The sequence below is a fragment of the Triplophysa rosa genome, linkage group LG11, assembly GCF_024868665.1.
Source record: "Triplophysa rosa linkage group LG11, Trosa_1v2, whole genome shotgun sequence".
Lineage (NCBI taxonomy): Eukaryota > Metazoa > Chordata > Actinopteri > Cypriniformes > Nemacheilidae > Triplophysa > Triplophysa rosa.
In genome coordinates this window covers 14,937,510-14,949,540 of record NC_079900.1, presented here as the reverse complement: position 1 = coordinate 14,949,540, position 12,031 = coordinate 14,937,510, and the positions used below count along the sequence as shown (strand labels likewise).

Genomic DNA, 12,031 nt, shown 5'->3' with positions numbered 1-12,031 from the left:
TTCTGTGTGTCCTGATTGACAGAACTACATTTAGCTTGTTTTTCACAGGCCATATTTCTGGTAGTTTAAGAATGGAATTGGTTTCACAGTTTTTTTTTGTGAATTATGTGGTTCACCAACCTCAAGCAAATCAGTAGGTATATACCATATGGTTTGTGCACATAATAGGTTACGTAAAACTCTCTTTTTTCTATTTATTTATTTAATAATAATAATACTGCCAGTAATTTGGAATGACGAGAAACAAAACATACGTTTTCTAAATTATAACCATAGAAATCAATCGGTGAATGTAAACATCTGACAGACGGAGCTGTGAGGACGCGCCTGTGGTAAAGGTCAGAAGTCAAGTGAAGTGATGGCCACCAGTGGCCGCTATTCCTGACAGCCCGTCATTGTTTATTCCAAAATGACGGAAAACAGCGCGTCGCCGGAGGATCCCTGGCTTAAAGTAGGCAAAACTATTGAAATAATTACTGTCGCTTAACTCTCTTAGCTGCTTACACTAAAGAGCCCTCATCAAAGTGTTTCTCTTTATCTGTGTGGGTTTGAAATAGTTGGTTTCACTCTTAGCTCAGCTGGCTAGCAGTCAAGATCAGTAAGTCAGAGGAACAATTATCCCGCTTCCCACATGCGCTTAACTTTCAACGTAGCTACTAAATAGATATTTAGACAACAAATCACAGCAAAACGGGGTCACAGTGTTCTGAGATTAAATGAGCTGTTTTTGTAGCTAGTACTACAATGGAAACGGCGTGACAGATATGCAGGAGTTTCTGCTAAGCTAGCGTGTTGGCTAGATAGATTGATTCTTCCTGGGCGTGTCTTAAAACTTACAAAACGGTCTAGTTGTTACATAGAAAACACGTGCATCATATGTAAACTTTCAGTGTCTACAAAAACACTCTAATAAAACACTGGGTTTTATCTTGCGTGGCGAATAACGTGGTAAAAAGCCGTATTATGTCCTAACGTGCTGTCTAGATAATTTAGCTCATCGGGATTTAAAGATGGGGCAACACACGCAGTTTCAGCCAATCTCATATTAATCTTAATTACCTATGCAGTAGTATTGCATACGTCGTATCTTCGAAGACTGATTAGTTTGATCAAATTTATAAAAGAGAGATACAGATTAGGGATGCACCGACACCATTTTTTAAAGACCGAGTACGAGTACCGATATTTTTTCTGGTACTCGCCTATACCTATAACCGATGCCTGTATAATGTACAATAATGTTAATAAACCATTATCTTACTGGTACATTTTCTTTTTTCTTTTGTTTTTAGGTCTACTTTAATTTAAGTACTATTTTTTTAATCAAGTTCTATTTTTTATGATAAGTAGCACAATTTCACTAGCACATTTACTTTACAGTTTACTAAAGTAAACAATATACTCTGTGGTCAAATTATAAAAAAATTAAGGGGGGTGGTGTGGTAAAATGTAAGTGTATTATAACTTGTTCAAGTCAAGCGGACTTTTATTTTGATGGGACGCCGCAAAGAGCGTTTGTTTAAGTTAACCGGACTTTTATATCGCCGCAAATGGTGTTTGTTTATGTGTTCGTGTCCTCGTGCAGTGAAACGCTGGCACTGAAAGCTCCACAAGCACAATGCGTTCACTACACACAACCGCACCACTCTTTCACACACGGTAATGTAAAACAAGCAGAATACATATTTAAACAGTATCTGAATATTTCGTTAACTGTTACGTTTTCAGTGCTAATTTCTTGTTAGGAAATGCCTGGATTCCTCGATTCCGTCCGCGTTTTCCGCATTGCGGAAATCATAGGGCTCTATGTATGTCAACGTGAGGTATCGGTCTTTGGTATCGGTGTGTCATTACGAATACGAGTACGAGTACATGAGCTTGGTATCGGGCCGATGCTGGTATCGGTGCATCCCTAATATAGATGTACGATTATTTCCGGAAAAAGACGAGCTACTGGAGGCAGGCAGGGGGGACGGAACTACAGCACGAGCACACAATACATCGCATTAGGGCTGCAGATATCGATTCTTTTACTAATCGAGTATTCTACTGATTTTTCCATCGATTAATCGGGTATTCGGATAATAAGTACTTTTTCTTTATTAAAAAGCAATACTAAATATACAAGAGAAAATAAGACAGGTCTCTTAAAATGAGTAAAACAACTAATCTGTTTCCTTTTTAGAATAATTAAAGTTTTTATTGCTGAAATTGCATACATTAATATCTGTGAAAACTAAACCCATTTAGTACATTCCATTGCCATATTAATTTCAAAATGCAATATAATACAAATATATAAATAAGAAACATGAATAAAAATAGAAAGAATAATTTCAAAGGTAAACAACTAACTTCAGCTTATGCATGATGCATTTAGTTTATATAAATTAGTTTTAATTTCTTTTTTTTACTATTAAATAGTAATATATAGTCTATGACTTTTATTTTGTCAGGTTGTCGGAAGATGCTTATTTTTTAGTATGTCTGTTTCTTAACTCAAACAATAACATGTTCGTGAAATAAACTCTTCATGTCCTCATTCAGCGCAGACAAATTTATGAGCATCACGCGTGTAGCACTTTAAACTGTGCAGTTCACTCACGCAGACATGCAGAACAGCCAGATGACATGTGTAAATAACAGGATTCGGCGTCCAAGCATCTAGTTTGATGGATTCAATGCAGCCGGAAAACAAGTTTCACTCGCAAAATAGACTACAACTATGTAAAATAGCAGTTCACCATTTCAATAAGCTATTACTTATTTATCAGCATGAGAAATTCGTGTGAGCATGTGAACAGACTAAAATGCGTGTGTCTCACGGTGAATGTGTGAGACTTGAGAGCCCTGTAACATGTATAGAGTTTAGCTGGCTGTGCGTTAGTAATAACGTCCGTGGGGAAACGCAGCGCTCACTGTGTACTGTAGTTAAATGGATTAAACGAGGCTTCGAGGCAACAAAATTTGCCTCGATGATTTTTTGTATTTGAATTACTCGAGTTACTCGAGGAATCGTTTCAGCCCTACATCGCATTATCCCTTCGTTGTTTACATTATGCACGTACGCACCGATTGCCAACAAAACGCAGACATATGACTTAGTTTGACTTACCGCGTCCAATTCATGTCCGGCATCTTTTAGGGACCGCGCCATCTATCAGTTTCAAATGATCTCCAAATCCAGCGTTATATCAACCGTTTGTATAACATCCATTACTAAAATGCCGTGAACAAACAAACACACCTCAACTTCTCTCACAATCGCAAAAGTAACGAGCTGCAGGCCCACAGCACAGCCAATCTTAACTCAGTGCAGCCAATCTTGATAAGCGGATCTTCCTATCGCTCGTCGGTTGGTGCATGGGCGGGCAGTGTTTTTCGCCTTGCCGTGGGTGTGCTTTTCTTGGAGAATTGGCCAATAAAAGGAATAGGATCCCTGTTACGAAACAGGGATCCAGACTTATAAAAAACTTTCCGAAACAAGTTGAAGTGCTGTGGGAGTGTATCAAGAACAGAAATACTACATCATACGTACAACTTGTTTTTTAACAAGTTGAACATGTTAAGCATGAGAAGCCAGCACGTTTAACATTGTAAAGAAGTCATAATGCATGAAATAGCATGTTACCCCATCTTTAAGACACATCCCCTGTATTTGACCAGTCTAGTGATGGGAAGTCCGATTCTTTTCAGGGAACCGGTTCTTCCGGACAGTTCGTTTCAATGAACCGGTTCAAAAAACCGGTTCATTGGTTCTTTTACATCCTAACATAATGACGTCATTTGCGATGATGCCCGCTGGAATGAAAATACAGTCAACACATTCAAATATATAAATCAGTAATCTTCTGTCAGTTAAAACATCATCATCATAGTGATGGCCGGGTCGCGAACTAATCGTTCTTTTGAACCGGTTCTTTTCAGTGAACCGGTCGATCTGGTTCACCAAATCGGACTGAATCACTCTAAAACAGTTCGCGTCTCCACTAAGAACTTAATCACAAATTACTTGAATTTATTCACTTTCTGGCGTGTCTGACAGTCCATCTGACTCAAAATAAACCATTTTATTATTCAGTTAGTCCAATACTGAACTGATCTGGTGTGGAGGGAGAACTGATGAGCACGATCAGCTGATACTAACGGTTCTCGTTCTCGAGTCAAGAACCAGTTGCAGCGCTTTCAGATCACCAGTACACTGAGCCGGGATGAGCCGATGATACTGCGCATGCGTGTAATTTTTAAAGCGGATAAAAAGCTTGTAAGACACGTATTTTATTGAACATCAGATGTGTTAGACCATGAAATACATTGGAAATATGTTTAAAGAGTACATAACTAGGGATTTTTAAGGTCCTACTTTGGTTTATGGAGTGTCCAACAACAAGTTTATGTACACAGAAGGTGTAAAAACACTATTATTTCGTAATAATAGGTAGGGCTGGGCGATATATCGTACGATTATGCTCTCAGTTTCTCAATGACATCCGAAAGCCAGAGGGCGCTCTCGCGCAGAAACTCAGAATATTGGAAACCGAAGAAGAGCAATTAGTTCCAGGAAATGCCTGTGGTCTTATTCTATCGCTGTTCTTCAAACCTTTTCAGATATTTTCATGATAATAAAGTTGATTTATAGTAATGATGATAGACGAGTGTTGCTTTTTCAAATACACATTGTAAATGACTCAGTCTCGTAGTGATTTTAGATCGAGTCGTAGTTCACGGAAGAGCTGTGCATAAAACATCAAATCGATTTCAGAATCGATTTAGACATGTATAATTAGCCTGAATTTTTGACAGACTCTCAAATGATTCGTTCCGTGATTCATCTGTCTAATCCTCTACTTTCCGCTAGCCTAGTCTGATGTGATTGGTCAGATGGTCTAGTCTGCTGTGATTGGTCTACCGCGAATGAGGCTCTGGAGCTACAGTGTTTGGGGGAGAAGAGTGAAGTTTTCGCGGGCAGTCCTAGCAAAACGTAGGCGGGGACTATATGTAGTGACGTAAATCCGCGACGGTTCACGAATCGGACTAGGGACGACTCGTTTGCGTGATTCAGAGTCGACTCCCTTTTTTCCAAGCTAAACTTTGTTATTCATTCACCTTCGGCTTTACAACTTGACAGACTGCTTACTTTCAAACCCGGCAACATTACACACTGCATGAAATGTCATCTTCATGATCTCATGTTATGTACTCTTTAAACTTAATAACTGCCATATTAAGTTAATAATCACTTTAAGACTTAAATCAGATGTAAATTTTACAGATGTAAATGTAAGAAACGTGTCATCATGACGATGATGTTTTAACTGACAGAATTATGATTGCTGATTTATATATTTGAATGTGTTGACTGTATTTTCATCCCAGCCGGCCGGTGCGAATGACGTCATTACGTTAGGATGTAAAAGAACCGACGAACCGGTTTTTTGAACCGGTTCATTGAAACGAACTGTCCGGAAGAACCAGTTTGCGGAAAAGAATCGGACTTCCCCTCACTAATTTACATCTGCAACTAAAGCACCCAAATACAGGCACAGTGATGTGCAAACTATGATTTAAATCTTAAAGGGAATAAATTAATCTTCATCAGCGTTTTACAGAAACTGTATGAACCATGCATAATCCAATACGATTTATTTGTTATTAAATAAACGTACGTTTCGCCAGATTGTTCCACTTATTTAAATCCTCAGTTCACATGCACTGGTAGCATAGCACAGCATCAGTTGTCCACACTGTTCAGCAGCTTCTCGGTGAATCACACATGCTCAGTATCATCAGCTCATCGGTTATCAAATCGGATGTCAAATCTCGGTTCAGTGTACTGTTGATCCGAAAGCTGAACCGCTCAGTATCAGCTGATCGTGCTCATCTGTTCTCCCTTCACACCAGATCAGTTCAGTATTGGACAAACTGAATAATAAAATGGTTCATTTCGAGTCAGATGGACTGTCAGACATGCCAGAAAGTGAGTAATTCAAGTAATTTGTGATTAAGTGCTTAGTGGAGACGCGAACTGTTTTAGAGCGATTCAGTCCGATTTGGTGAACCAGATCGACCGGTTCACTGAAAAGAACCGGTTCACGATTCGTTCGCGAACCAGCCATCACTACCAGTCACTGTGTTGTCTTGTTCAGCACAATCTGAGTTCCTGCGTTCTGTCTAAAGAATAACAGGAAAATAAAGAATAAAATATGCCCTCATTTCTACAAGCTGTAAATGAAAGCCGTGCAATATAACAATGATTGCTCAATCTGAGAGGTGGGAGAAAGATTATGCATGTAATTTAAATGTCATAGTTTGTGGGTGTCGTTTGGGACACATCACAGCAGGGAGTCAGAGGTGTTCTAGATAAAGGTGAGACAGGACAGGTCAGGCTCTGTTTACAGGTTGTTTGGTCTGTCGATGTTTTTAATTTATCAGCGGTGTCTTGACTGTTCTTCTCTTTCTACATTATCATCATGTCCCAGCAGACAGACGGGACTTTCAGCGACAGCGGCTTCGACCACAGTAAGTACCTGAACTATATTAAAAATGAAAGTTTACTACTTGCACAGAATTACAACCTACCAATTATGTTAAATGAAGAATTAAGATGTCATAAAACCACCAGTATATATTTACAGACTTATTCTCCACATCTTTAGGTTTCTTTGCAGAGAGCGCTCTCAAAGGAAGTGTGGTTTCAAGAGCCAACAGCATTGGATCCACAAGTGCCTCTTCAGTACCAAATACAGGTAACAACACTACATTCTCCTGTAATGGTCAAATTCTTTTTTTTTAATCCTCAAGAATGACAATACTGTCTTTTCTAGATGGTTTATCAGTACTAGTGGCAAATAGACTGTTTTTATTCCCTTTGATTCAGATGATGAAGACAGTGACAACAGACACGAGACTCCCTATAAAGAGTCATACAAAGACCGGAGGAGACAAGCGCACACTCAAGCTGAGCAGAAACGCAGGGATGCCATAAAGGTATTGGATTTAGCGCTTTCATTGTAGCAAAAAGTCCTAAGGCATTGTTTTGATTTGCATGTGTATCTGTGTGTCCATAGAAAGGTTATGATGACCTGCAGTATATAGTGCCTACATGCCAGCAGCAGTCTGAGTTTGCCGTGGCTACACAGAAGATGAGCAAAGCCACAGTCCTGCAGAAAAGTGAGAACCTCAAATCTTCACTACATATTTATAGTTCCTTGCTTATCACATGTCCCTGGAATGGAAAAACGTTGCAAATCTTGTGTGCCTTTGTGTTTGTAGCCATCGACTATATTCAGTTTCTCCACAAAGAAAAGAAGAAGCAGGAAGAGGAAGTTTCCACACTGAGGAAGGAGGTGATGGCGTTGAAGATTATGAAAACGTGAGACTTTGCTTAAACTATGTATTCAGATGGGGCCTATCATCAACTGCTTGAAGGGACAGTTCAGCCAAAAATGAAAGTTCTTTCATCATTTACTCACTTTCATGTTATTCCAAACATGTTTGACTTTCTTTCCTCTGCACAACACAAAAGAAGATATTTTGAAGAATGTTGGTAACCAAACAACATTGGCCCCTATTGACTTCCATTGTATGAGACCTTTTTCAAATGTTATGTTTTTTTATGTTCCACAGTAAAAAGAGTCATACAGGTTTTGACCATCATGAGAAAATAAATAATGAAAGAATTTTTACTCGTGTGTTAACTATCCCCTTATGTAGACAAAAATATTTTAAGCAGGTCAAACAAAGTGTCTCAGATGTTTTTCATTTATTTTGTGATTTTGTAGGAACTATGAGCACATTGTGAAGGCGCATCAGAATAACCCTCAGCAGGGCAGCGAGCAGGTTTCCGATCAGGTGAAGTTCAGCGTGTTTCAGAGCATCATGGACTCTTTGTTCCAGTCCTTCAGTACCTCTGTGTCTGTCAGCAGCTTTCAGGAGCTTTCTGCCTGTGTCTTCAGCTGGATAGAGGAGCACTGCAAGCCTAAGGTAGCACTCATGTTCACACATTTAATCCCTATCAAGTCCAAGTTCACACCACTTAAACAAAGCACAACATAATTTCAAATTCTAAATCTTCAAACAAATCATTTAGCATTAAGTGTTTTTCAAGGATTAAAAAATCACCATCAGATTCGCTATTTGCAGTGAGAATAACTGTTAAATATGGGCAGACTCAAATCTACATACGTGATGCAGAAATTCACACAGAACCAGTGTTTTTTTTAAGTCACTGACTGACCCTGTTTTGTGTCGTTGACAGACGCTGAGGGAGTTTGTGGTGACTGTTTTGCGGCAGGTGAACGAGCAGATGTACTGAAGCTCTGGAGCCGTCTGCCTCTCAGGCTGAGGGTGTGACATCCTCACACCCAGCTATATCCCATTGACAAACACAAGAACTGTCTATCTCACAAATACACACTATGCAGCAGGGAGTAAGCACACTAATGGATTGGGGTGCATTCTAGAACCCTAAACAGCGACTGCATTACTTTATTCACACAAGTATTGACCGATATTAAAATGCAGGTATTCTGAGTGATTTCATGCAACAGTTCTGTCATTTAGGTGGTAGCTTTTTAATGTGCTTTTTCTATCTATAACACTAGTATTGAGGGAACTACATGTATATTTTTCTCTTAACTTCTGGGGATTCAAAGTCGTGAGGACAAAATGTCTCTTTCACAGCACTGTTCATGTTGCTGAATACACCTCAGTTCGAAAGTTTAATCATGTTCTAAATTCTGTAAACTAGAGCAGTTTCATCAGTATTTGTTCATTTGTGGATGAAAGTTCTTCACTGCTCTAATTCACACCCTGAGCCGTGAAATACATTGCGATACATCTATCAAATTGCTAAATTAGACACCAGACAGAAGTCATTTTATGATTAAACTTGGTGTGCTGAATTCGTTTAGCTTTACCTCATATTTACATCATTTTCCGAAGCACAACTGCATCCGCGTACAGCCTGTCGCTGGAAAGGGGAACTGATAGATTTGAAGTTACACTGTGATATATCATCATCATGTACTTTCTGTTTGTTGAGATCAGTTTTATACATCCAAAAATCCGCTAAAAACAGCTATCCCACATGCTTTAATATCATCAGCCAACGCTGGCCCAAGATATCTTAGTTCCTCTTTCAAGCCAGTGTCTTTGAGATGCTATGACCAAAGATTGCAGTATCTAGTGTACCCACAATGAAATGACAAACATTTGAGTGGTTTTAAGTTGTATGATAAGCTTGTGTAGCTCGTTTTCCAGTGTTTTATTCTGAACATTTGTTAGTTTTGGGTCCTTGTGATCAGTATGTTCTCTTTGCTGTATAAGACACAGTAACAGCTTCATGTGGTTTGACCACCAAATGTATATTTATAATTTAATGAATGTAAATCAAAGAATGAATTTACAACTGAAGTCTACTCAGGAAAACAGACATTTTTCTGAGACTTAAATAATTTGCTGAAAAAGGGACATCATTTACAAGCCATAGTGGAGTGAATGCTAGCCCACAGAAATAAGGATAAATCATGCTACTAGACTAGTGCTTTTGCATTTGTGATGTCGAGAGAATCTGGTTGAAATATTTTTGTATCAGTATCATTTTTAATTCAAAAATAAATGTTCAAACTTATTTACAATGTTTTTGTCTCTCAACATTTATACATAACGTTTTTTAAACAATGCAGTTCTTTCTGTATCTCAGATTCGTTTCTGTCCTACAGCTAGTGTCTGATCTCCAGCTTCTGGTGTCCCAGCAACAGTATCCATGGTACCTGAATTAAATCAGTAATTCCTACATCAAATGTTGGGTATTGTCACTTTATGGTCCTCATCTGTTTCAATCCCAGCCTCCTCCTGATTGCAAACACAGCAATAAAAAAAGGAAGCCTCGGTTTAAAAGCATCAACAATAAAAACAGATGCTGTCATTCAGGCAATTTAGAGATTATTGTCTGCTGCTGCAATGGCCTAATGTTTTTTCTTGGTCAGCATAATATCAGATAAAGACATTGTAAGAAATAACTCACCAGAAATTGTTTCTTGCTCTTTGGGTACCCCTCCAAAATAGATCCAATCATATCAGAAACCTGTCAGGATTGAAAATCACAGTTTGACACTTTTAATCCGCAAAACCGCAAATCATAAAACGCAAATATTTGGAATTACCAGTCTCTTCCTTTTCCTCCACTCCTTCACATAAGTCTCTCGCTCTTTGTAAACCTGTGGAGTGGGAAATACATTTAACTACACAGTATCATAAGTGTGAGGGATAAAGATCTGATTTTTCTTATTATTAACAAATTAGGCGTGTGACTTCATTTTCTAAACGACTATTTGAATATTTGTCAAGCAAGGACATTAGATCACCAGACGCTTAAGAACACAGATTCAGACCTTCTCCCTTTCCTCTGGGGTTACATGGTTCGTGGCTGATTGAGTTTTATTCAAGCGCTCTTTGTATTCAGAGCACTCTGCCTGCAGCTCCTGGATCTGGATCTGTACCTCTGCTGTGGTTAAAGAGCTGTTCAGCTCTTTTAGCTCTTTGGACAAATAGAGGACCTTGATTTTGATCAAACACTGACTTTGTGTTTATCAAATGACCATTTAAATATTTCTTAGCAGAAAAAAAGAAGAAAAGCTGAGAGGAAGAAGCAGGTGTGTGTGTGTGTGTGTTCATGTTTGTATATCTCGGTGGGGACCTAAACCTGAATGCACACCAACACATGGGGACTCGTGTCACTGTGGGGACCAAAATTGAGGTCCCCAGGGGCAAAAAAGCTAATAAATTGTACAGAACAATATTTTTTAAAAATCTAAAAATGCAAAAAGTGTTCTATGATCTTTAGGTTTAGGGATAGGGTTAGGGATAGGGGATAGAATATACAGTTTCTACAGTATAAAAACATTACGCCTATGGACTGTCCCCACGGGGATAGTCAACCAAAGCCTGTGTGTGTGTGTGTGTGCGTGCGTGTGCGTGTGTGTGTGCGTGTGTAAAAAGCTGAAACATCACACTGAGCACACACCTGTATCTAGCAGTCTGCAGCTCTGTGAAACGCTCTGTGCTTCAGAATTGAGTTCTGCAATGCGACTGTCCATCTTCTTTAGTTCAGCATCACTCACATCAGCAAACTGAGACTGGGGGGTGGGATGTCAGAGACCGTCACTGATCAACCAACCACAGTTGTCTTAAGATGAAGGGTAAAAATTTTTTCATCTATATTATTAGTGGTATATGGGGAACTGGACCAACCTGATCTGCAAAGTAGATTTTCTGCTTGCCATATACTTTCTCTCGAATCTTTCCTTCCTGGGCAAGTTGCTCCATGGCTTTGACCACTGCCTAAAATAGGATCAGAGAAACAGGTAATAATTTTGAGTAACGTTACGGCATATACAATCATTTAACATAATATATCCAGTCATACTGTAATATTTAGTGATCGTGGATGCACATTAAATTACAATCGCAACTAAAAAGATTTGTCATGATTAGTTTAATTTCATCAAAAACAAAACATCTTACCGTTTTACCCAAGCCACACTGTTTCTGTAGGTTGGTAAAGACATCTTGAGCACTATACGGTCTGTTCTTCTCATTCAGGTAAGCGAGGATCTGTGTTACAGCTGTTTGTGAGAAAAAGACGTATAGTTGACTGACTTGTTAACGTTTATGAAAGTCTAACCAAAACAGTATTAATGACGAATTACGCACCTGAGTTGTCTTTTTTACTCATGGTTTATTATTTTAGTCAGAGTAAAACTGTCAACGACCAACACTGTACTGTTATTTATTTCAGTCGGCTTTTCGCGCGTCAAGCTGAATTGTGGGTCTGCCGATTACGTCATATCCGTCGTCTGATTCTGGTGGTAGTCATAGAAACATGTAGTTTTTCTTATTTTTCGATTGTTTGAGGAAAAATATATAGGCTACAGGGTTTCTTGTAACTTATTTAAAAAGCGAATTAAGAAAGCTTTAGATAGGATTGTCAATACCTATATAATTTTGCAAAACATTTGTACATGTTTTT

The 12,031-nt window shown here is 38.7% G+C and overlaps 2 protein-coding genes across 3 annotated transcripts; one reads left to right on the top strand and one right to left on the bottom strand.

The window, feature by feature from the left end:
• The first annotated feature begins 366 nt into the window (after positions 1–366).
• On the top strand, positions 367–9,631 carry mlx (MAX dimerization protein MLX). 2 transcript variants are annotated; one of them, XM_057347126.1, is made up of 8 exons: positions 367–451; positions 6,483–6,519; positions 6,657–6,746; positions 6,878–6,987; positions 7,068–7,170; positions 7,273–7,372; positions 7,782–7,983; positions 8,258–9,631. In XM_057347126.1, the coding sequence occupies exons 1-8, from the start codon at positions 410–412 to the stop codon at positions 8,312–8,314; spliced, it is 741 nt and encodes a 246-aa protein (XP_057203109.1). In that variant the 5' UTR covers positions 367–409; the 3' UTR covers positions 8,315–9,631. The 2 variants fall into 2 exon arrangements, with proteins under 2 accessions (XP_057203109.1, XP_057203108.1); XM_057347125.1 differs by having other exon boundaries at positions 6,480–6,519.
• On the bottom strand, positions 9,224–11,831 carry psmc3ip (PSMC3 interacting protein). Its single transcript, XM_057347127.1, has 8 exons — positions 11,716–11,831; positions 11,527–11,627; positions 11,254–11,343; positions 11,027–11,138; positions 10,395–10,540; positions 10,167–10,220; positions 10,028–10,087; positions 9,224–9,855 (listed from the first exon to the last, which is right to left on the bottom strand). Exons 1-8 carry the CDS (start codon positions 11,735–11,737, stop codon positions 9,799–9,801), a joined length of 642 nt encoding a protein of 213 aa, XP_057203110.1. The 5' UTR covers positions 11,738–11,831; the 3' UTR covers positions 9,224–9,798.
• Positions 11,832–12,031: the final 200 nt, after the last annotated feature.